This window comes from Schistocerca serialis, chromosome 2 (genome assembly GCF_023864345.2).
Source record: "Schistocerca serialis cubense isolate TAMUIC-IGC-003099 chromosome 2, iqSchSeri2.2, whole genome shotgun sequence".
Classification (NCBI taxonomy): domain Eukaryota; kingdom Metazoa; phylum Arthropoda; class Insecta; order Orthoptera; family Acrididae; genus Schistocerca; species Schistocerca serialis.
In genome coordinates, this window is record NC_064639.1 from 1,086,643,100 (window position 1) to 1,086,667,311 (window position 24,212).

At 43.5% G+C, this 24,212-nt stretch overlaps 1 protein-coding gene across 1 annotated transcript in view; it reads left to right on the forward strand.

Annotated features, from left to right (window-relative positions):
- LOC126456703 (serpin B8-like) overlaps positions 1–24,212 on the forward strand; it is a 118,189-nt gene that overhangs the window by 75,150 nt on the left and 18,827 nt on the right. Inside the window, exon 5 of the mRNA XM_050092439.1 lies at positions 11,450–11,664. Coding sequence (XP_049948396.1) covers positions 11,450–11,664 — 215 coding nt within the window. The remainder of the gene's footprint in view (positions 1–11,449; positions 11,665–24,212) is intronic.

Genomic DNA, 24,212 nt, shown 5'->3' on the forward strand with positions numbered 1-24,212 from the left:
CCCTTCCCCCTCTCCTTTCCAGACCAAAAGTTCCTGAAGTCCACAACCTTCCACCTCGAAATTAGCAAGCACTTTCCACAAGCACCTGGACCAAGCAACCACAATCTCCTTGCCACCATGATCAAAGCAGGTGGACCAAGAGACCATAGCGGAGGAGATAGAGTCTATACTGAACTTCCATCCTGGTCTAGAAGTTTGAAAAGCACTCCACATTTTGATGGCTCCATCCCAACCTTACAAGTCCAGATCTTTACAGAATCAACATCCACAATCAGCCACCTTCTCTACCTTGGGACCCTGATCTACCAACAGAGACACACTGCTGAACCTTTTAACTCCCATCCTCAATCCAAATGCTGCCAAAGATTCCTTATGTATAATGACCACCTCTGTGCTGACTGAAAAAACCCTTCTTCTTCCCCCATTGTAAATCCCACCATTTTATCAAGTGATATCCTAACCTCACTTCTCCTCCAACATGTAATACCTGTAACCTACCTCACCTGACCCATACTTCAAAGTGCAAAACCCAACTCTCACCTTCCAAACCTGAGCTGACAGTTTCCATCACACCTACTTACATCCCCCTCCACCCCAACAACTCCTACTGCTCATCTTCCACAGCTGAATACATCATCCATTTTATAACCATAGCCCTTCAAAACAACCACCCCTTCCAGAGGACACACACCCTACAACAAATTTCCCTCGCTGGCTTCTACCCCAACACACAGGCCATCTATTCCTACAACCAGGTCCACTTGCTTTTCACCAGACATGGCACCATGGTTTAAACCTGCACCAGCCATCCATCCACACCAACACTTCTCTCCCTAAATCATGGCAAAAGAGCAGTATAAAATCCTATTCCATGGTATCTGCTCCTTACCAGCCAACAAACCCATCTCCATGCACACCCATCACAACACCACATTTGCACATTCATCCTAAACAAAATCTTCCTCAAACATAAGCATAAACTCCTCACTTCTACATACGGTACCTCCACCAAACAGAAACGCCACTCCCCTTGGCAAGAGGTGGAGCTGTTATTGGCTGCCACAATAAGAACCCTGTTGTCACTCTCTTCTTCAAAATCATAACTCTTGTGCATGCCACTATCTATACAGGGTGTTACAAAAAGATACGGCCAAACTTTCAGGAAACATTCCTCACACACAAATAAAGAAAAGATGTTATGTGGACATGGGTCCGGAAACGCTTAATTTCGTTGTTAGAGCTCATTTTAGTTTCGTCAGTATGTTCTTCCACCTACGCTCAGTGGAGCACGTTATCATGATTTCATACTGGATACTCTACCTGTGCTGCTAGAAAATGTGCCTTTACAAGTACGACACGACATGTGGTTCATGCACGATGGAGCTCCTGCACATTTCAGTCGAAGTGTTCGTACGCTTCTCAACAACAGATCCGGTGACTGAAGGATTGGTAGAGGCGGACCAATTCCATGGCCACCACGCTCTCCTGACCTCAACCCTCTTGAGTTTCATTTATGGGGGCATTTGAAAGCTCTTGTCTACGCAACCCCGGTACCAAATGTAGAGACTCTTCGTGCTCGAATTGTGAACGGCTGTGATACAATACACCATTCTCCAGGGCTGCATCAGCGCATCAGCGATTCCATGCGACGGAGGGTGGATGCATATATTCTCGCTAACGGAGAACTTTTTGAACATTTCCTGTAATAAAGTGTTTGAAGTCACGCTGGTACGTTCTGTTGCTGTGTGTTTCCATTCCATGATTAATGTGATTTGAAGAGAAGTAATAAAATGAGCTCTAACATGGAAATTAAGCGTCTCCGGACACATGTGCACATAACATACGAGGGTCAGTCAAAAAGTAATGCCTCCTATTTTTTTTTCTACGTTTAATTGTCAGGAAATTTAAATGCAATTACATAGGTTGAAAACCACAACATTGAGGATCATTTTGTCATTTTTCAATGTAATCTCCGCCCATCTCTACAGTTTTGGTCCATCTTTGAACAAGGGCATGTATCCCAGCACGGTAAAAATCACAGCTCTGCTTCCTAAGCCATTGACACACGGATGTTTTGACGGCCTCCTCATCTTCAAAATGAATCCCACGATGAGCTTCTTTTAGTGGCCCGAACAGATGGAAGTCTGATGGTGCCAGGTCAGGGCTGTATGGGGGATGAGGCAAAACTTCCCATCCAATTTTGACAATCTCGTCAGAGGTGTGACGACTGGTGTGTGGTCTTGCATTGTCATGCAAAAGAACATCTGCCATTGATTTTGTTGGGCGAACTCGCTGAAGACGTGCTTTAAGTTTGTTGAGGGTTGTGACGTATTGAACAGAATTTATTGTGCATCCCTGCTCCAAAAAATCAACCAGAATCACACCCTCTGTATCCCAGAAAACTGTTGCCATAACTTTCCCTGCCGATCGCACAGTTTTGAATTTTTTCTTCCTCGGCGAGCTTGTGTGACGCCACTCCATTGACTGCCTCTTTGATTCGGGTTCAAAAAAATGCACCCATGTTTCGTCCCCGGTCACAATTTTTTTCAGAAACTCATCTCCCTCCAAACGGAAGCGCTGCAAGTGTTGGGAGGCTATTGTTTTCCTTGCCTCTTTATTCTGATCGGTTAACATTCTTGGAACCCACCGTGCACAAACTTTTGAGTACCCCAATTGTTTAATAATCGTGATCACACTGCCTTTACTAAGAGAAATAATGCGACACACTTCATCTGCAGTCACCCGACGGTCACCACAAATGATGTCATCAACTTGCTGAATGTTGTGTGGAGTCACTGCACTCACCGGCCTGCCGCTCCGCTTTTCGTCAGTCAACGGTGTTTGCCCTTCAGCTTCCTTACAACGACGAACCCATCGTCTAACAGTGCTGACATCCACTGTCACAACACCATACACCTTCTTCAGTCGTTCATGAATGCGTATGGGCGTTTCACCTTCTGCATTCAAGAATTCAATCACACAACGCTATCTCAAACGAACATCGATGTCGGCCATCTTACAAACTTCTGCTGTGCTGCCACCTGTTGACACAGAAAGTTACTACTGCAGTGGATTGCAGAAGAAGGTTTGAGGAATGGCGTCAAATTCAAATTTTTCACTTAACTTAATTTCTTTAAGTAGAAAAAAAATGGGAGGCATTACTTTTTGACCGACCCTCGTATTTTCTTTCTTTGTGTGTGAGGAATGTTTCCTGAAAGTTTGGCCATACCTTTTTGTCACATATGACTTCCTCACCCACAGAGACCATACCATCTCGACCTATATTACTGCTGCTGACTTTAACATCCATAGCAGTTCCCATGCTGAAATCTAGTGGTAGTGTCAATGTGGCGACTCTCTCTGTGGTGATATAGTCCCCTGAAAGCAATTCCACTCCTGATGTTATCCTCACACCTCCTAACCTCATTGGGTGTTTTATTGCAGAAGTCCTCTACCCTACTGGAGGTGACCAACTCTCTGTCCTACTCGCAATCTCCTACGAACCACACCTACTTATGCACTTCCTCCTTCTGTCTTTCCCAAACATAACCAGGACTCCTCATGTACCAACCTGGATGTGTACAGAGAATATTGCTACCCAACTCAGATGCCTTCCTTTGACCCTCCAACAGTCCATTGATATCTACCACATCTACCACATCCTCCAGCAGTCATTGTCAAATGCCATAACTCACCACATTCTGACGAAGTCTGTCCACATTGTCCCACTCTCCCTCCACATGCTGTGATCCTTCTCCCTGAATCACGTCATCTATACCGATCTTTCCTGCAGTCCCATAACCAAGACACACTCACATACCACTGACAAGTACGACGATACATCAGAGAACTGATAAACGCAAAGAAACCACGTGTTTGGTGCCAAACATGCACCAATCTCAACGCCGCACTGCCCATGAACTCTTCCAGGTACTGGAAGGCTTTTCACCATTTTACTGCAAGCAACGTTGCCCCCTTTTAACCCCACTCGACAAGCTAAGCAAAGACAAACAACTTTGCATCCTACCTATCTGACACTTCACCATTCCTGATGACCCTGACGTCGATTGCTCCATATTATCAACAGTTCACGAGCGTACCAATATCTCCTTCCTTCCCCTCACTAATAGCTTCCAGTACCTTGACAATGATCCACAGACAGAATTCAGTACTCCAATAACAACGCAAGACATTCGAAAGAACACTCCATACCAAATGCGACACTGATCCCATTCATGAAAGCATCGTTTATAGACAACTGAAAGAATGCCCCCTCTCCTTTCTGGAAATCCTAGCCACTCTTAATAGTATAATCCTTCACACTGGTTACTATCCAGAGCTGCAGAAACCTCTCGAATCTTACTCTTACCAGCAAGCCTGCCAGTGACACCTCCTTATGCTGTGCCATCAGCCTCACCTCTGGGTCTAGTAAGGTTCCTGAGTCCATCATGTCCTGAAGCGTTCATAAACACCTACTCCAAATCTATCCCTATCTGCCTCAATTTCTCCTCCGATGACCAACTCCTATGCCTCAGTCATCTCCCGCCCTAGCAAATCAACAACCACAAATCCGCAATTTTCTCTCCTTTGATCTCTAAAAAGCATTGATCATGTTCGGCATTCTGACCTCGTCTTAAGCTCCAGACCATCGCACTTCCCATCAGTTACACCCGACTTATCGCTTCCTTTCTAACTGCCTACCTTATATCACCATCAACAATACCAACTCTTGTATCTTCCATCCCACTGCAGGTGTGCCACAAGGACCTGTCCTCTACCCTGTCCTGTATGTCCTCTATACTGATGGTATGTCAAAGCCACCTCCTTCCATTCATCTCCTCCAGTATGCCGATGACACTGCATTCCTCGACCTCTATCCTACCCTCCACAAATTCCAATTCCAATAATTCCTCCAGCTCCATCTCAATCAGTTAACCTCCTGGTGCAACCAGTGGCTCCTCAAAATAAACCCTACCAAAACCCAGGCAATAATTTAGGTTGAACTGCTTGAAGCTTCTGCCACCATAACTATTACCTTATCAGTTACGACCATCCTATCCAGTTAATTAACACACTAAAATACCTTGGGCTAACACATTATGACCGACTAACAACGAAGCCCCATCTACTAACCATTAAACGGAAATCTCACTATAGAATAAAACTACTAACCAATGAAACATGGGCTTGCACCCTTCAACAATCCTCCAAACCTACAAATCCCTGATATGAACCATCCTCTGCAATGCAAATGTGGCAGGGATTTCCGCTCCTACAGATCCTCGAAGGGCACCATTCCACCTAGCCTTTCGGATCTGCTTACCCTCCCCTACCCAAAACTTCTATCAACCTACAAAATTCCCAACACTACTTTTCCATCTCGAACACTTCTGAGTATCCTATGCCACCTGAAAACTCTACACCAACCACCCACTAGTTCCCCCCCTCCTCCCCCCCCCCCCCTGCTCTCTGAACCCGGTACTCTGCTGCATCTCTACACCACATCCCCCAACACTACATATTCACACTCTCCACGTCCTCTCCTAACGAAAATTTAATCCTTCTCTTTAGCTGACCTTGAAATCTGACCTATCTATACCCATCCCACCAGATCTAAGAGAACCTCCCCTCCTACCAGCGTCAGGGATTCCTCGCTCACCACTAGCCTCCTCTTACATCCTACAGCTTGGTTCAGAACTGCATCCCTATTCATTCTCCCAAATCACTCCTCCAAACATCCACCACACAGAACCCCTCCTACTCACTATCCTAAATGCTATAATTCGCTGACAACCCTCTCCCTGGCAGTCTACATCCATTCATCACTTTCACTCCTTTATGTACTACTTTAATCAAACAGCACATCAGCTTTTTATCTTTTAACAATAGTCGTTCATAAATGGCATGTGCGTCTATCAACTGACTGCGTGAGGTTGGGGTAATCCGGTGGCCAGTAAGATCCACAAGTCTTTCCCTGAAGCACATGCACTGGACCAGCTCAGATACCAACTTCCTTCGAATGCCGGTTTCCAGAATACCTGTATTAAGGATCAATTACAATAGCTGTGGGCTACCTTGCCTGAGGAAAGGATACAACAGCTTTACGACACACTTCTCTACTGAATCAGTGCATGCATGCATGCATCCCGACCAAAGTGGATGCGACATCACACTGATACTTGGACTCAAATACGACGGTTCTTTATAAATTTGACTCCATTGTGTAATCACTGATCAAACATCACATATCCTCTCAACCTATGAAGTTTCGTTGCCTCCTTCCTTCTGGATTCTTCAGTAGTTCTGTCAGCCAGTGTATTACAAATATCTGTCAAGAGCTCTCACCCACGACTCCAGGTGCTTAAAAAATTTCCTACTCCACAGTACAATTCAGCGACGTTCCTATAGCTATAAGAACCCAGATAACAGTCACTGTTCTTGTACGTTCTCCTTACAAATAAGACTGAAATCTAACTACGAAAAATACTTGTGCGATCACAGCATTAAAAATGCCATGAAATTTGGATCCATCGAAAAGTTTGTAATGTAATACCACAGTCGTCAATTTGACTATAGTATCTCTCTACTACCCCTTGAAGTGAGACAGACAGCCCATAGGGCCGGCCAGTGTGGACGAGCGGTTCTAGGTGCTTCAGTCTGGAACCGCGCGACTGCTACGGTCGCAGGTTCGAATCCTGCCTCGGGCATGGATGTGTGCGATGTCCCTAGGTTAGTTAGGTTTAAGTAGTTCAAAGTTCTAGGGAACTGATGACCTCAGGTGTTAAATCCCATAGTGCTCAGAGACATTTTTGAACAGCCCATAGACACAACAACGATAAATGTCACAAATTTTCTTTTAAAGGCCTGAGTGACACACAGGAAATGTTCGTCGTAGGCCAGTATAGGGGGATCAAATGGGAAGAAATAAACAAACCACCCATATCTGACAAACAAAATTGTCTGGAGAGTTTGCACTTATATCAGGCATTGCCTAAGCCCTGAAAATTGAGTGTAGGTAGGGACACGGTATCGAATGAAAAGTATCGATACTGTACTCAAGAGTAGTATTGGTGAAAAGGTATAGTACTCGTAAAATTATCGATATAAAAATATCGATACCACAAGGAGTCGATACGTTTGTATCGATCGATTTTTCGAACGAAATACGAACGTTTACAAAATATCATCGTAGAAAAATTGGAAGTATCAATACTTCGGGATATATTTTCAAATTTTCTATGAAGTTTTTTGTATAATTTGTACTTCATCTCATACAAATTCAACATCTATCCATATTTTGAGATTTGAGTAAATTAAATGAACTTTACAACTTCCAGTCTACTTGTAAGATACAATTGATAAACAATAATCTAATGCACAAGACACAGTACAGTCTGTTCCGTATAGCATAATACATACCTACGTAGAAGATACACTGCAAGCCCTATGAATGTTTTAACATTGAAAATAATAAGTAATATTTGAAGTAATCAAACATTTTTTTAGCATAAATATTTCATAATATGAAATACAAATTATGGTTATATATTTCAAACCTCCCATTCTTCCTCTGTACAATCACTTAAAAATAGAAGTTTGTCCAACCGTTTTGGTGATAGCCTATTTCGCGTTTTAGACTTTGTACTGCCTGCCTTCAAAACAATCTTTCTGAAGGCACAGACGTATCTGAGATTGGCACGTATTCTAAAGCCAGCTTATATAATTGTGGAAATACACTTTTCATATCTTCCCACTGTTCAAATGGGTTCGTAGATAGTGGCGACACGGATGTTGCTAAATATAGCGTCATTTTATCCTTCAGATTTACTGAAGATTGCGGGTTCATGAAAGAGGAAGTGGCTTCGCTTTTTTTTTTTTCGTTTTGTATGGGTCAACGTTTTGTGATGGCTCCAAAAGTCATAAGATGTGCCAGCCGACGAATCACTATCTGTTTCGCTACTAGTGTTGGCAGTGGCTAGCACACTGGATTCGCATTCGGGAGGACGACGATTCAATCCCGCGTCCGGCCATCCTGATTTAGGTTTCCCGCGATTTCCCCAAATCTCTCCAGGCAAATGCCGGGATGGTTCCTCTGAAAGGGCACGGCCGGCTTCCTTCTCTAATCCGATGAGACCGATGACCTCGATGTCTGGCCTCCTTCCCCAAAACAACAACAACAACTAGTGTTGGTGGTGACAGGATTTGTTGCTATCAATCGCCTTATCATAGATATTGCTCGGGTGCAAGCTTTGGCGTCTTGAAAATGGATGTTTTTGAATCTAGGATCGAGTAAGCAAGACATGGCTACTAAATGACTTCCACTTGTCCAAACCTGCCCTGAATCTGTTCCATGACTTCGCTTCTAAGGGCTCCTGCCACACTTTCACTAGACAGATTCAAAGCATCTGTTTGTTCTTTTGAACAGTTGATCATCTGTATAATTTTACTGATGGTCACTTACTGCTCTCCAGATATTTCTTTAGAAACGTATTCCAATGGCTTCAAAAAGTGAAACAGATCTTTAATATTCTGCATTTCTATGGCCGATGGAGTAGGCGGTGCTTTCGCATTAAGCATCAAAATTTGATGCACGTAAGGAGCCAGTTCGATATACCTCTCAAGCATATAATATACAGAATTCCAACGAATCTTTACATCTAACATCAACTTCAAAGTAGTTCCAGTTTGTTTTTGCCTTAATAAATCACTTTGAATCATGCTTCACTTGAAATATTTAACAACATCTCTTACTTTATTACACAATAAATTAAAATCGTTGATCGACATAATCGATTCTGCAATAAGATAAATGGTACGGACAAAACAAGATAAATGTTTCCCTCTACCTATGAATTTCGTAATACCGGCTACCATATTTGCACCATTATCAGTAATAATAGCGGTGATTTTCTCAGATTTGATATTCATTCCTCGACAAAATTCTTGCATCTGTTCAGAAATGTAGTCACCAGTACGCCGTTGATCCAGCGCAACAGTAACAATGCAGCGTGAAGTGAGTTTATTGTTATCGGAATAGCGGGAAGTGACACCTAAATAACTAGTGGTAGTCATTATCTCGGTCCATACATCACAGGTTAGCGAGCTATGATTTTAAGTTTCGAAGTTCAGTTCAATTTTCGATTGCATAACGCTGTAGAAACTGTCCAGATTTTCTTTAAGAGTGTCTACGCTCGGAATTTTAAAAGATGTACAAACCTGACGCAGCAGTTTCCGAAGTACACTACCTTTAACAATGTCGAATGGTCGTTTGTCCACATAAATAAAATCAAGCAACAATTTGCATAACAGAGAGTTCGCTCTCCCTCCCTCCGCATACCATAGCTTTATCTGTAGTGTTTCTCCAATGGAAAGTTGCTTCTTTTTGTTAGACGGTCTGGTTTCTGCGTCCGTTGAATTCTCTAATGATTGCACAGGGTTGAAGACCTTAACCCCAGAAGTGACGTCTATGTCGATAGGGTCACTGGGCGACGGCGATGATGGTTATTGCTCTTTTATCTTCGGCCATTTTGGTGGTAACTCGATTGTCATTTGTCCCTGTGCCAGATTTCATTTTTCACTGAAAAATACAGAATTAGTGATTTTTTTATGAAACAAGAAATAAAAACATCCAGTGTAGAACGCCTCAGACATGTGCTTTTTCCTGTATTCTTAGATAGACGATGATTTAGTTTTTTTTTTCTAAATAAAAGTTAACTGGTTCCAGAAAAAGTAAAAATCTAAAAAGTATAATATTCTAAGCGTATTAGTAAATTTACCTTGATATTGTGATTGTGGGATGCTTTTGCAACTGTTCATTCTTATTCGACGTATTCCCCGATGATTTTAAGGTTTTGAAGCAAATTTTGCATTTCACTTCATTGGTGTTTAATCGAGTGTAATACTTCCACAGCTCACTTTTTACAGGCACCATCCTAGACGTGCATACAGACCACTTACTGACAACTGAAAAACCAATTTTTATTTTCAAGAAAGCCAAATTGTTCGTTTAACGTTTCTAACACAAAGCACCACGTGCGGACGTACAGTATTTCGTTTGGGTTTCGAATAGCCGGTAGCGTCGCGACAGTGTTGCCAGCCTAATCTCTGTGGCGCCGCAGTCGCATCGCGTCACTGTCAACAGTCTAAGCTCTAAAAAGTACTCGATACCTACCACGAAGTACTCTTTGAATAAAAGAATCGATTGAAAAGTATCGAGTAGACTCTAAAGTATCGATACTTTTTCCGTGTCCGTAAGTGTAGGCAACTTATAGCAACTGGTCTGTACGCAATGACTGGTCTGCTTACAGATGACCCACTTGAGATAAGAGAATGATTCTCGTCGCACATTCGCCTCTACAGAAACTAGCAGTACAATCACGTGTGGCAGCTAGGTGTAATGGTTCTTGCATTTAGTGTTTTGTTACTGTGAGAAAAGGTTCCATTACCAACTTTTATAAAAAAAGAGTATGTTTCCTTACTTTCAAAAGATTCTAATTACGTGTTAACATAACTGTACGTCATACATCTTGGAACCAAGCTTTTGTCTTCTTCTGTAACAGGACTCAAATTCCGATCCGCCCATCGAAAATGAACTTTCCTGTGAGCATAGTGATGGTATCTTTGAAAACGCTACGGAAAAATTCATACTTCATCTCTGTTTCTTTCCTTTCTTCCTTGGTTTTTTTCAGTAAATACTCCGTCACCCTATTCGGAAATTCTCTATTTCTTGATAATGTTTGACTTTTGGAATTGAACTGCGCCGTGCACTCGACGCGTCTTGCAATTCACTCAACTGAGTACATTGTCGACATTTTTGTAAGAAGTATGTTGTATCGAAAATGAAAATTTGCTTTATTTGGAGGACACAAAAATTTCAACGTTCCACTGATTCGACCAATATCTTTGTTAGTTAATAAGTGTTGTAAAAGATGTGGTCCCTGTTCATTTAGAAAACAGTGGCATTTTATCCTCAGACCCAAATTTCAATAATTCGCTAGATTTGTATATTCATTGCGGCAGGCTTTCACTTTTTGCGTCCAAAAGCAGCTTATGACTCGTGAAAAAAAGCATTCAGTAGTGCAATTGTCAATATCTCTGTGCATCTGATGTAAAAGTACACTCACCATCATTTACGAACTTCGAGGTTCAGTTCTGTTATTTACCGTCTTAACAGATATTAAGTGTTCTTTGTTACCTACCATTTTTTAGAATGTTTTTACAGCTGCTAAATTACTTGTGATTATTTCATAGAAACATAACCCTCATATTTTCACCAACAACAGAAGCAGTGGTAACTCTTGTGTAATTGTAACTGAAGTGATTTATCAACTGTTTAAAATTACGACACAACTTGTAGCTGTCTTTGTGTCACTAACCATATTTGTCTATAAGATGTAACCACAATATTCATAAAAATATATTTTGGGTTTGTGTATTAATTGCTTTCCAGGCGTTCTGAACGGTCTAACTCGCTTGGTGCTAGTGAATGCTATTTATTTCAAAGGCGACTGGATGAAACCATTCAACAAAAATGATACTAAACCTATGCCTTTCCACTCAACATCAACAGACGTGAAGTCTGTTGATATGATGCACATTAAAGGTAAATTCCAGTACGTTGAAGTGGAACCTCTGAAGACCCAAGCTATCCTTCTTCCATACAAGGTATTGAACTGGAAAAATATATTTACTTAATTGTTCATAATCCTAAAGCTTTCAAAATTAGTTATGTGATATTTAGCCATTTTATTGTTTTCTTACCGAAGCTTATGAGTAGGAGGTCAACTTCGTACGCATGGTTTCCGGCAACTCGAACCCAGCTTCTTCCTCATGCGATGTAGCATTGAATTTTAAAACATTTCTCACGATCTAAAGTTTTGTGGAAAATCTGATAAATTATATGATGTGGTAAAACAGCAGGTTTGTGATTCATGTACAGAGAAAAACTGTGTCTACAAACCAGAACAAATACAGGAAATCCTTTCTTGTATTATAAGGCGTCCATGTGTATCATTCACAATGCAAATGAATCTGCGACAAGAACCAAACACACAAACACACACACACACACACAAAGACAAACAGACTGCATATATTTCCACCAAGAAACCCATTTTAAATGCCGATTGTATATTAATAAAATACTTTCAATGCATTATCCTTGTTATTGTGCTTGTAACTGTTTCGAGTTTTGTATTGTATTATACTGTATAAAAGATGGCCAGGAACAGTCTGGAAAGCTTGTAAGGGTGACGCAGGGTAGGTTATGCTGAAAAATAATTCTTAAGAAAAAAATTCGATAGGTTGCCCTGTTTCCGAGTTAGTTAGCTTTGAAGTTAGCCAATTAGCCCGTTGAGCGCGAAAATTCAAGCAGCCTGCCAGATAAAAAATAAATTAGTCAGCTGTTCTCATAGCGTGGATGACAGCGTGCGAGATGTTTAGTCTTTGGCTCGGGTTCGATCCTTACTACCGTCACATGTCCAATTTTTATATCCCTCTCTTGTTCGGCTTTAGGGAACCAAACCAAGCACCCTTTTGGCGAAACGGTCTCCGGTGGGTTGCGTGAACTGCGCGCGCAACGGCTGATTGGCTAACCTCAGTGCTAATTAACTCGGAAACTGCGCAACTTATCCAATTTTTTTAACAATTATATTTTTCAAGGCGCTGTGTATCCTGTTCAACTGCTCTTCCAAGTATTTTGCTGCCTCTGACAGAATTACGTCACCGGCAAACCCCAAGGTTTTTATTTTTCTCTCTGAACTTGAATTCCTATTCCTACGGTTTTCATTACTACTTGCTCAGTGTACGGATGGAATAACATCGGGGATAGGCTACAACCTTATCCCTTCTTAACCATTGGTTACCTTATGGGAGTGCAATAAAGATTAAGGTAATTGCTGGTAATGCTGTTCAGATAGTTAGATGTCCATGAAGTACATTCCGGTTTGTGAGTAGCCCTTCGCTTCCTGTATTTTACCCCTGATACTTTTAGAATTTCAAAGATAGTGTACCAGTCAATATTTTCAAAAGCTTTCCCAAAGTACACAAATTCTACAAATGTGGGTTTGCATTTCCGTAACCTATCTTCTAAGACAAGTCGTTGGGTCAGTATTGCCTCGTGAGTTCCCACATTTCTCTAAAAGCCAAACTGGTCCTCCCCGAGATCAGCTGCTGCAAGTTTTTCCATTCTTCTGTAAAGAGTTCGTGTCAATATTTTGCAACCTTGACTTATCAAACTGATAGTTCGGCAGTTTTTACACCTATCAGCAACTGATTTCCTTGGAATTGGAATTATTACACGTTCTTGAAGTCTGAGGGTGTTTCGCCTGTCTGACACATCTTACACATCACATGGAAGAATTTTGTCATGGCTGTCTCTCCCAAGGATATCAGTAGTTCTGAAAGACAATCATCTACTCCCGGGGCATTGTTTTAACTTAGGGATCTCAGTGTTCTCTCAAATTCTCCTTACAGTACGTATCTCTCATCTCATCTTCATCTGTATCCTCTCTTATTTCTACGATTTAGCTTTCAACCACATCACCCTAATATAGACCGCCTATATACTGCTTTCACTTTTAACCTTTCCTTCTTTGCTTAGGTCTAGTTTTCCATCTCTTTTCTCCAAAAGTTTTGTTATTTTTCCTGTAGATTGTACCTATTTTCCCCCTTGTGAAACATGCTTCTAAATCTTTACATTTGTCTTCTAGCCATTCCTGCATAGCCATTTTGCACTTCCTATCAAACTTATTTTAAGATTCAATTTCGCCTTTTTCATTTGCTGCATTTTTATATTTTTCATTCTTAAGTTAAATTCAATATCTCCTGTATATCCACGGATATACTGCCGTCTGTTTCACATCTGCTGTGCAGCGAGTTACGTTAATTAAGGTATTAACTGTATTTTTCGTACTTGTCATTTCTTCTTCCGTGTGTTTTTGCTTTTAGGAAGCTTTAATTTTCGAGTTCTAGTAATAGTGTTCCATAGATTTCGTATTTGTTTTGAATACAGTCAGAGAGAGTCCCTTTAGTCAGCTGTAGTGCCGTAGTGCTAGTGTTTGTTTTGAATACAGTCCAGAGACAGTTAGTGCTTATTTCCATTGTTTTCAACAAGAAGTGTCTAGTAACCACAGTTTAGTCAGCTATCAGCCGCCTTTAGTGAATTAGCAGTCTAGTTAAAAGTTGATTAACTCTCTACAGTAAATTTATTTCTTTGGATGGATAGGATGTGTGATTGCTGTGTACGGACGCAGGAGGAGCTGGCCACTGTTCGCGAACGGCTGAACGTGTTGATGGCCGCGGTCAGCCGTCTTCAGGCTGCTGCCTCGGAGTGTAGCGGCAGTGGGGAGTCTGGTGCGTCGCATGTTACATTCTTCACCTACAGTCCCTGCTGTCGAGACATCTTCGCGGGTACCGGGCGCGGTTGGGCCATCCTCTCCTCAAGGGGAGTGGCGGGTTCAGCGGCGTTCGCGGCGCACGAGGCGGAGGGTCAATGTGGAGGCTGGCCGTGTGGCATCGCCCGCTCTGCCTGTGAGTGGACATGTGGCCGCTCCTTCAGCAAGGTCCGAGCAGGCACACGGGGGGCGGGGTTTATTAGCGATTGGGGCCAGTGATGGAGCCCCTTAGGGAAATAACGGAAAGGTTGGGGAAGAAGGCCAGTGTTCACTCTGTCTGCTTGCCGGGGGGTGGAGGAGGCCCTGCCGGCGCCGATAGAGAGCACTGGGTGCACCCGACTGCAAATTGTTGCTCATGTCGGCACCAATGACTCCTGCCGTCTGGTTCAGGAATCATCCGCAGTTCGTACAGGCGGTTGGTGGAGTTGGCTCGCTCGTGGGGTGGAATCTGAACTAACTATTTGTAGTGTCGTTCCCAGAACCGATCACGGACCTCTGGTTTGGAGCCGAGTGGAAGGCTTAAACCAGAGGCTCAGACGATTCTGCGGAGATCTGGGGTGCAAATTTCTCGATCTCCACTATCGGGTGGAGAAATGGAGGGTCCCCCTGAATAAGTCAGGCCGTGCACTACACGCAGGAAGCGGCTACAAGGGTAGCGGAGTACGTGTGGAGTGCACATGCGGGTTTTTTAGGCTAGAGAATTCCCTCCCTAGGCCCGACAAGACGCCTTCTGAGGCGCGACAAGGTAGGAGTAGGCAAAACGCAACAGGAAATAACAATATTAATGTGGTAATAGTAAACTGCAGGAGTGTCTATAGAAAGGTCCCAAAACTGCTCTCATAGTACTAGGGACGGAAAGTTGGCTGAAACCACATGTAAACAGTAATGAAATTCTAAACTCAGATTGGAATGTATACCGCAGAGACAGGCTGGACAGTGAAGGGGGAGGTGTTTTTATAGCGACAAAAGGTGCAGTAGTATCGAAGGAAATTGACAGAGATCCGAAATGTGAAATAATTTGGGTGATGATCACGGTTAAAGCAGGCTCAGACATGGTAATTGGATGTCTCTATAGGCCCCCTGGCTCAGCAGCTGTTGTGGCAGAGCACCTGAAGGAAAATTTGGAGAATATTTCGAATGGATTTCCCCACAGTTCTGGGGGGAGATTTTAATTTGCCGGATGTAGACTGGGAGACTGAAACGTTTATAACGGGTGGCAGGGACAAAGAATCCAGTGAAATTTATTTAAGTGCATTATCTGAGAACTACCTTGAACAGTTAAACAGAGTACCGACTCGTGGCGATAACATATTAGACCTGGTGACAAACAGACCCGAACTATTTGAAACAGTTAACGCAGAACAGGGAATGAGCGATCAAAAAGCGGTTACTGCATCGATGATTTCAGCCGTGAATAGAGATATTAAAAAAGGTAGGAAAATTTTTCTGTTTAGCAAAAGTGACCAAAAGCAGATTTCGGAGTACTTGACGGCTCAACACAAAAGTTTTATCTCAAGTACAAATAGCGTTGAGGATAGTGGACAAAGTTCAAAACAATCGTACAATATGCATTAGGTATGTGCCAAGCAAGATCGTAAGAGATGGAAAAGAGCCACCGTGGTACAACAACCGAGTTAGAAAACTGCTGCGGAAGCAAAGGGAACTACACAGCAAAAATAAACATAGCCAAAGCCTTGCAGACAAACAAAAATTACACGAAGCGAAATGTAGTGTGGGGAGGGCTACACGAGAGGCGTTCAATGGCTCAAAATGGCTCTGAGCACTATGGGACTTAACTGCTACGGTCATCAGTCCCGGCGTTCAGTGAATTCAAAAGTAAAGTTCTATGTACTGCCTTGGCAGAAAATCCTTAGAAATTTTGGTCTTATGTCAAAGCGGTAGGTGGATCAAAACAGAATCTCCAGACACTCTGTGACCAAAATGGTACTGAAACAGTGGATGACAGACTAAAGGCCGAAATACTAAATGTCTTTTTCCAAAGCTGTTTCACAGAGGAAGACTGCACTGTAGTTCCTTCTCTAGATTGTCGCACAGATGACAAAATAGTAGATATCGAAACAGACGAAAGAGGGATAGAGAAACAATTAAAATCGCTCAAAAGAGGAAAGGCCACTCGACCTGATGGGATACCAGTTCCATTTTACACAGAGTACACGATGAAACTTGCCCCTCTTCTTGCAGCGGTGTACCGTAGGTCTCTTGAAGAGCGTAGCGTTCCAAAGGATTGGAAAAGGGCTCAGGTCATCCCCGTTTTCAAGAAGGAACGTCGTACAGATGTGCAGAACTATAGACCTATATCTCTAACGTCGATCAGTGGTAGAATTTTGGAACACGTATTATGTTCGAGTATAATGACTTTTCCGAAGACTAGAAATCTACTCTGTAGGAATCAGCATGGGCTTCGAAAAAGACGATCGTGTGAAACCCTGCTCGCGCTATTCGTCCACGAAACTCAGACGGCCATAGACACGGGTTCCCAGGTACATGCCGTGTTTCTTGATTTCCACAAGGCGTTCGATACACTTCCCCACAGTCGATTAATGAAGACAGTAAGAGCATATGGACTATCAGACCAAATGTGTGATTGGATTGAAGAGTTCCTAGATAACAGAACGCAGCATGTCATTCTCAATGGAGAGAAGTCTTCCGAAGTAAGAGTGATTTCAGGCGTGCCGCAGGGGAGTGCCGTAGGACCGTTGCTATTCACAATATATATAAACGACCTTGTGGATAACATCGGAAGTTCACTGAGGCTTTTTGCGGATGATGCTGTGGTATATCGAGAGGTTGTAACAATGGAAAATTGTACTGAAATGCAGGAGGATCTGCAACGAATTGACGCATGGTGCAGGGAATGGCAGTTGAATCTCAATGTAGACAAGTGTAATGTGCTGCGAATACATAGAAAGAAAGATCCCTTATCATGTAGCTACAATATAGCAGGTCAGCAAATGGAAGCAGTTAATTCCATAAATTATCTGGGATTAGGTATTAGGAGTAATTTAAATTGGAATGATCATATAAAATTGGTCGTCGGTAAAGCAGATGACAGACTGAGATTCATAGGAGGAATCCTAAGGAAATGCAATCCGAAACCAAGGAAGTAGGTTGCAGTACACTTGTTCGCCCACTGCTTGAAAATTGCTCACCAGTGTGGCATCCGTACCAGAGAGGGTTGATAGAAGAGATTGAGAAGATCCAACGAAGAGCAGCGCGCTTCCACCATAGTGGAAGACTCTGCAGGAGAGACGCTCAGTAGCTCGGTACGAGCTTTTGTTGAAGTTTCGAGAACATACCTTCACCGAGGAGTCAAGCAGTATATTGCTCCCTCCTACGTATATCTCGCGAAGAGACCATGAGGATAAAATCAGAAAGATTAGAGCCCACACAGAGGCATACCTGCTATCTTTCTTTCCATGAACAATACGAGACTGGAATAGAAGGGAGAACCGATAGAGGTACTCAAGGTACCCTCTACCACACACCGTCAGGAGGCTTGCGGAGTATATAGACGTAGATTTCTTCTAGGCCTTGTCTTTCGCACCCAGTTGATCCTCTACTGCCTTCACGATTCGTCTCTTAAAGCTCCCTTTCTTCTTGTACTGTATTCCTTTCCCCTGTTCTAGTCAACCGTTGCCTAATACTCCCTCTGAAACCTTCAGCAACCTCTGGTGCTTCCAACTTATCCATGTCCTGTCTCCTTACTTTCCTACCGTTTTGTAATTTCTCAGTTTTAATCTACAGTTCATAACCAACAAAGTGTTGTAAGAGTCCACATCTTCGCCTGAAAATGTCTTACAACTTAAAATCTGGTTCCGAAATCTATGTCTTACCTTTATATAATCAATCTGAAAACTTCAGGTGTCGCTAGGCCCCTTCCACGTATACAACATTCTTCCATGATTCTTGAACCAGGTGTATGTTATGATTAAGTTATGCTCTGTGCAAAATTCTAGCAGGCGGCTTCCTCTTTCATTCCTTACCCCCAGTCCATTTTCACCTACAACTTTTCCTTCTGTTACTGTTCCTACTGTCGAATTCCAGTCCCGCAGGACTATTAAATTTTTGTCTTCCTTAACTATCCGAATAATTTCTTTTATTTCATCATATACACTCCTGGAAATGGAAAAAAGAACACATTGACACCGGTGTGTCAGACCTACCATAGTTGCTCCGGACACTGGGAGAGGGCTGTACAAGCAATGATCACACGCACGGCACAGCGGACACACCAGGAACCGCGGTGTTGGCCGTCGAATGGCGCTAGCTGCGCAGCATTTGTGCACCGCCGCCGTCAGTGTCAGCCAGTTTGCCGTGGCATACGGAGCTCCATCGCAGTCTTTAACACTGGTAGCATGCCGCGACAGCGTGGACGTGAACCGTATGTGCAGTTGACGGACTTTGAGCGAGGGCGTATAGTGGGCATGCGGGAGGCCGGGTGGACGTACCGCCGAATTGCTCAACACGTGGGGCGTGAGGTCTCCACAGTACATCGATGTTGTCGCCAGTGGTCGGCGGAAGGTGCACGTGCCCGTCGACCTGGGACCGGACCGCAGCGACGCACGGATGCACGCCAAGACCGTAGGATCCTACGCAGTGCCGTAGGGGACCGCACCGCCACTTCCCAGCAAATTAGGGACACTGTTGCTCCTGGGGTATCGGCGAGGACCATTCGCAATCGTCTCCATGAAGCTGGGCTACGGTCCCGCACACCGTTAGGCCGTCTTCCGCTCACGCCCCAACATCGTGCAGCCCGCCTCCAGTGGTGTCGCGACAGGCGTGAATGGAGGGACGAATGGAGACGTGTCGTCTTCAGCGATGAGAGTCGCTTCTGCCTTGGTGCCAATGATGGTCGTATGCGTGTTTGGCGCCGTGCAGGTGAGCGCCACAATCAGGACTGCATACGACCGAGGCACACAGGGCCAACACCCGGCATCATGGTGTGGGGAGCGATCTCCTACACTGGCCTTACACCACTGGTGATCGTCGAGGGGACACTGAATAGTGCACGGTACATCCAAACCGTCATCGAACCCATCGTTCTACCATTCCTAGACCGGCAAGGGAACTTGCTGTTCCAACAGGACAATACACGTCCGCATGTATCCCGTGCCACCCAACGTGCTCTAGAAGGTGTACGTCAACTACCCTGGCCAGCAAGATCTCCGGATCTGTCCCCCATTGAGCATGTTTGGGACTGGATGAAACGTCGTCTCACGCGGTCTGCACGTCCAGCACGAACGCTGGTCCAACTGAGGCGCCAGGTGGAAATGGCATGGCAAGCCGTTCCACAGGACTACATCGAGCATCTCTACGATCGTCTCCATGGGAGAATAGCAGCCTGCATTGCTGCGAAAGGTGGATATACACTGTACTAGTGCCGACATTGTGCATGCTCTGTTGCCTGTGTCTATGTGCCTGTGGTTCTGTCAGTGTGATCATGTGATGTATCTGACCCCAGGAATGTGTCAATAAAGTTTCCCCTTCCTGGGACAATGAATTCACGGTGTTCTTATTTCAATTTCCAGGAGTGTATTTTTTCAATCTCTTCAAAATCTGTGGAGCTAGTTGGCATATAACATTGTACTTCCGTGGTGGGTGTGAGCTTCGTGTCTATCTTGGGTAAGAAAATGCGTTCACTATCCTGTTTATAGTAGTTTATCCACGTTCCTATTTTTTTATTGATTATTGAACCTACTTCTGCATTACCCCTATTTAACTTTCTATTTATAACCTTGTATTCTCCTGACCAGAGGTCCAGTTCCTCCTGCCACCAAACTTCACTAATTTTCAGTACATCTAACTTCAACCTGTCAATTTCCTTTTTCAAATTTTCTAACCACCTACGCGATGAAGGGACCTAACATTCCATGCTCCTATCTGCAGAACGCCAGTTTCGTCGTTCCTGATGAAGACATCCTCCTGAGTAGTCCTCGCCCAGAGATCCGCATGGGGGACTACATTAACTCAGGTACATGGTGGACGAATTCTCGTGTAGGTGACTGAATGGAGCTCAAGATACGTCTTGCCAGTTACCATCGTGTTTTAATAAACATATCTTGCGAGGGGAACATAAATGCGTAATCTAATTTACTTGAATTGGTTTTGGCCCATCGGTTGTTTAGAGACCGATCGCAAACTGCTGCAAACGACTACTGTGTTTAGCGTACACGTCATCGGCGGGTGTGTTTACGATTACAGTTGCAGTTCTTCTTGACAAGTAGAACGCCCACCATAGTGCACGTGTTTTTGATGTTTAGTATTGTTGCCAGATCTGGTAAATTATACACACTCCAGCCATTTTAATGTGACCACCTGTCAAAACCCTGAATAACAATCTTTTGCAGCGCGTAACACTGCGCCAGTGAGGCTCTGGAAGACACCGATAAGGATGTGGAGCCATGTTAACTCGTTGTCGTGGCCGGCTGCTCTGGTTTTCTCCGTTGAGGACTGATGGCGCGAACAGGCCGATCGAGATGGTCCCAAAGATTCCCGATTGGCTTTAAATCCGGAGAGTTCGGCGGCCAGGGAAATACATAGCAGCAATGCCCATATTGTATTAGGTACCGAAAGCTGGTTGAAGCCAGACATAAAAAGCAGTGAAATATTGAACTCGGATTGGACAATGTTTAGGAAGGATAGGACTGATGCTATGAGAGGTGGTGTGTTCATTGCAGTTAAAAGCTGTTTAAACGCAGTTGAGATCGATCTTGGGTCGGACTGTGAAATAGTCTGGATAAAACTGTCAATCAGACAAGGAATGACCATTGTATTAGGATGTTTTTATAGACCACCAGCATTCGCAACAAACGTCGCAGAACGTTTCAGGGAAAGTCTTGAGTACATAGGAAATAAATATCCAAATTGTCCATCAGTTATAGGTGGAGACTTTAATCTGGCATCCACTGACTGGGAAAATTACACGTTTATCACAGGGGACAGAAGCAAAGATTGGTGTGAAGTTATTCTAGGAGCGCTCTCACATAACATACAACCTTGAGCAATTGGTTAGAAAACCAACTCGATATGGGAACATATTAGATACCTTGGCCACAAACAGACCTTATCTTTTTGAGGAAGTTAACCTAGAAGAAGGTATTAGCGACCATAATGTAGTTGTGGCTTCTATGTCAGTGGAAGTTGCAGAAAAAGCCAAAGAAACAGCGTAGAGTTTTCTTGTTTGGGAAAGCAAATAAAAGTGTCAACAATGAATATCTTCATAGTCACCTACAAGCATTCACAAAGATATTGAGCATCTTTGGTCGGAATTTAAAGGTATTGTCCACCATGTGCTAGAGAAGTATGTGCCTAGCAAAAATATAGGGGAGCGAAGGGATGCACCTTGGTACAACAAACTTATTAGAAAGTTGCTGAGAAAGCAGAGAATTTTGGGGAGTCGTTTTAAGCATAGTTACTGCCCCACAGTCAGAGCATTTGCCCTGATCCGTCTGGCAGTTTGAACGAGCAAACTGCGCTTAAGCACGCAGTACTGATGAATACCTTTTCTTTTCTGAAGCAGCGTCCAGCCTCATTTCCTTCTCTTTCTGATCCCTCATTACTGTATGCTATACATGTTGTAACACGCCCGGGAGTACGTACTTGTGGGGTACTTTTTTTTTGACTGCTTGTCGCTTCTGCTTTTCTTGACCGTGCGCCCTATCCGCACCACGTTCCTGGAAATCCGGCGGCAGTCGTACTGTTCTGCTCCATACTGCTGTTAGCTTGCCTGAAATTATCTATCGAAATATGCAAGGGGGTTTAGGGGAGCCAATCAATGTTAAAACACAACACTGTCCTATGTCTGGTATGAACATCTATATTCTGAGACGATATGGAAACCACAGGTTGCACTGTTTACACTCTAAATCGTAAATGTTTATCCCAAATAACAATCTTGATGATTAACAGTCCAAAATATCATTCGGACGAGCGTACGCGTAACCGACACGACGTGTGTGATTGTTGATGATAGGGGAAACCAAATGATCGAACGAAAGTTCTTAAGCTCGTCACACAAAGATACCTGTTAATAGTCCTCCTTGTCACTAGTGATGATATAACACTGTTCGTAAAGTTAATATTCCAGTTCTCAGCTCTCACTTGTACGAGCGTGCGCGTAACCGTCGCGGCGCGAGTGATTGTTGATAAGGCGGAAACGCGATGATCGAATGCACGTCCTCACGCTCGCTACAAGACGCTGGCACTTGACTGCACTCTCTTATGGTAACTAATTTTTACTGATTCACATCAGTTCATTCTGGGAGACCGAACACGGCGAGGATGATTGATACTGTGCGACACGCAACGAGAGGATACACAAATACGTTATCGGCGGCAAAGCTCATTTTTAATTACATCTTGACGCGCTTTCCTCTGAATTACTTCCATATTTAATCACTTTATTGTAATAGCACTTGTAGCAACACTTCAACCTGAATACTAACATTGCTTCTACATGCAGAGCTACACACTACAAAATATAACAGTTTCGTGTCCCGTGCTCCACTCACTACAGACGCGGTTGCCCGCAAAGATACTCCACAACAAAGCCAGCGGTATGACAATACGCTTACAATGTATGCTATTTTTTATCGTGTCAGTGTTTTTTGTGGCCTTCAGTAGGCTTAACGAATGTACGGCATATGCCTGTTTCCTAGAGTGAGATCCGCAAGGTCCACCCAATTCATTTTACATAGCTGTAAAATTGTCCTCTCTTAATAAAAGTTACATGTTTTCATTTCATCTGACGACTATGGCGCGTTATAGTACTGTGGCATTATCTGTGCCCTCACTAATTAAAAATTTATCTGTCTTTCATGATGTACAGTGAGTCTCAGGTCTTATCTAATGTAAGCCTCGATTAGTTGTCGACGGTTGGTTAGCAGTTTTAAATTGACCCCATTCGTAATCAGTTCTTTTAATGCTATTGCTGCTAGCTATTAATTGGCATATTACTTTCAGACAGAATAGACTGTAAGGATTCGCTACTTTCCTTGTTGGTTAGTAAAGAGAGCTTGTAAACAGGAGCGGCACATGTGCATATTCTTTTAACTGATGATTGCGGCGCGCTTTTCCACGTTGCCACTTATATATCCCCATTAAATTTAAAACTTGTTTGCCACTCATGTAAAAGGAAAGTTTCATTGCGCTTTACGGTTTATGTACACCACTGGCCATTAAAATTGCTACACTACGAAGATGACGTGCTACAGACGCGAAATTTAACGGACAGGAAGAAGATGCCGTGATATGCAAACGATTAGCTTTTCAGAGCATTCACACAAGGTTGGCGCCTGTGGTGACATGTACAACGTGCTGACATGAGGAAAGTTTCCAACCGATTTCTCATACACAAAAAACAGTTGACCGCCGTTGCGTGGTGAAACGTTGTTGTGATGCCTCGTGTAAGGAGGAGAAATGCGTACCGTCACGTTTCCGACTTTGATAAAGGCCGGATTGAAGCTTATCGCGATTGCGGTTTATCGTATCGCGACATTGCTGCTCGCGTTGGTCGAGATCCAATGACTGTTAGCAGAATATGGAATCGGCAGGTTCAGGAGGGTAATACGGAACGCCGTGCTGGATCTCAACGGCCTCGTACCACTAGCAGTCGAGATGACAGGCATCTTTTCCGCATGGCTGTAACGGATCGTGCAGCCACGTCTCGATCCCTGAGTCAACAGATGAGGACGTTTGCAAGACAACAACAATCTGCACGAACAGATCGACGACGTTTGCAGCAGCATGGACTATCAGCTCGGAGACCATGGCTGCGGTTACCCTTGACGCTGCGTTACA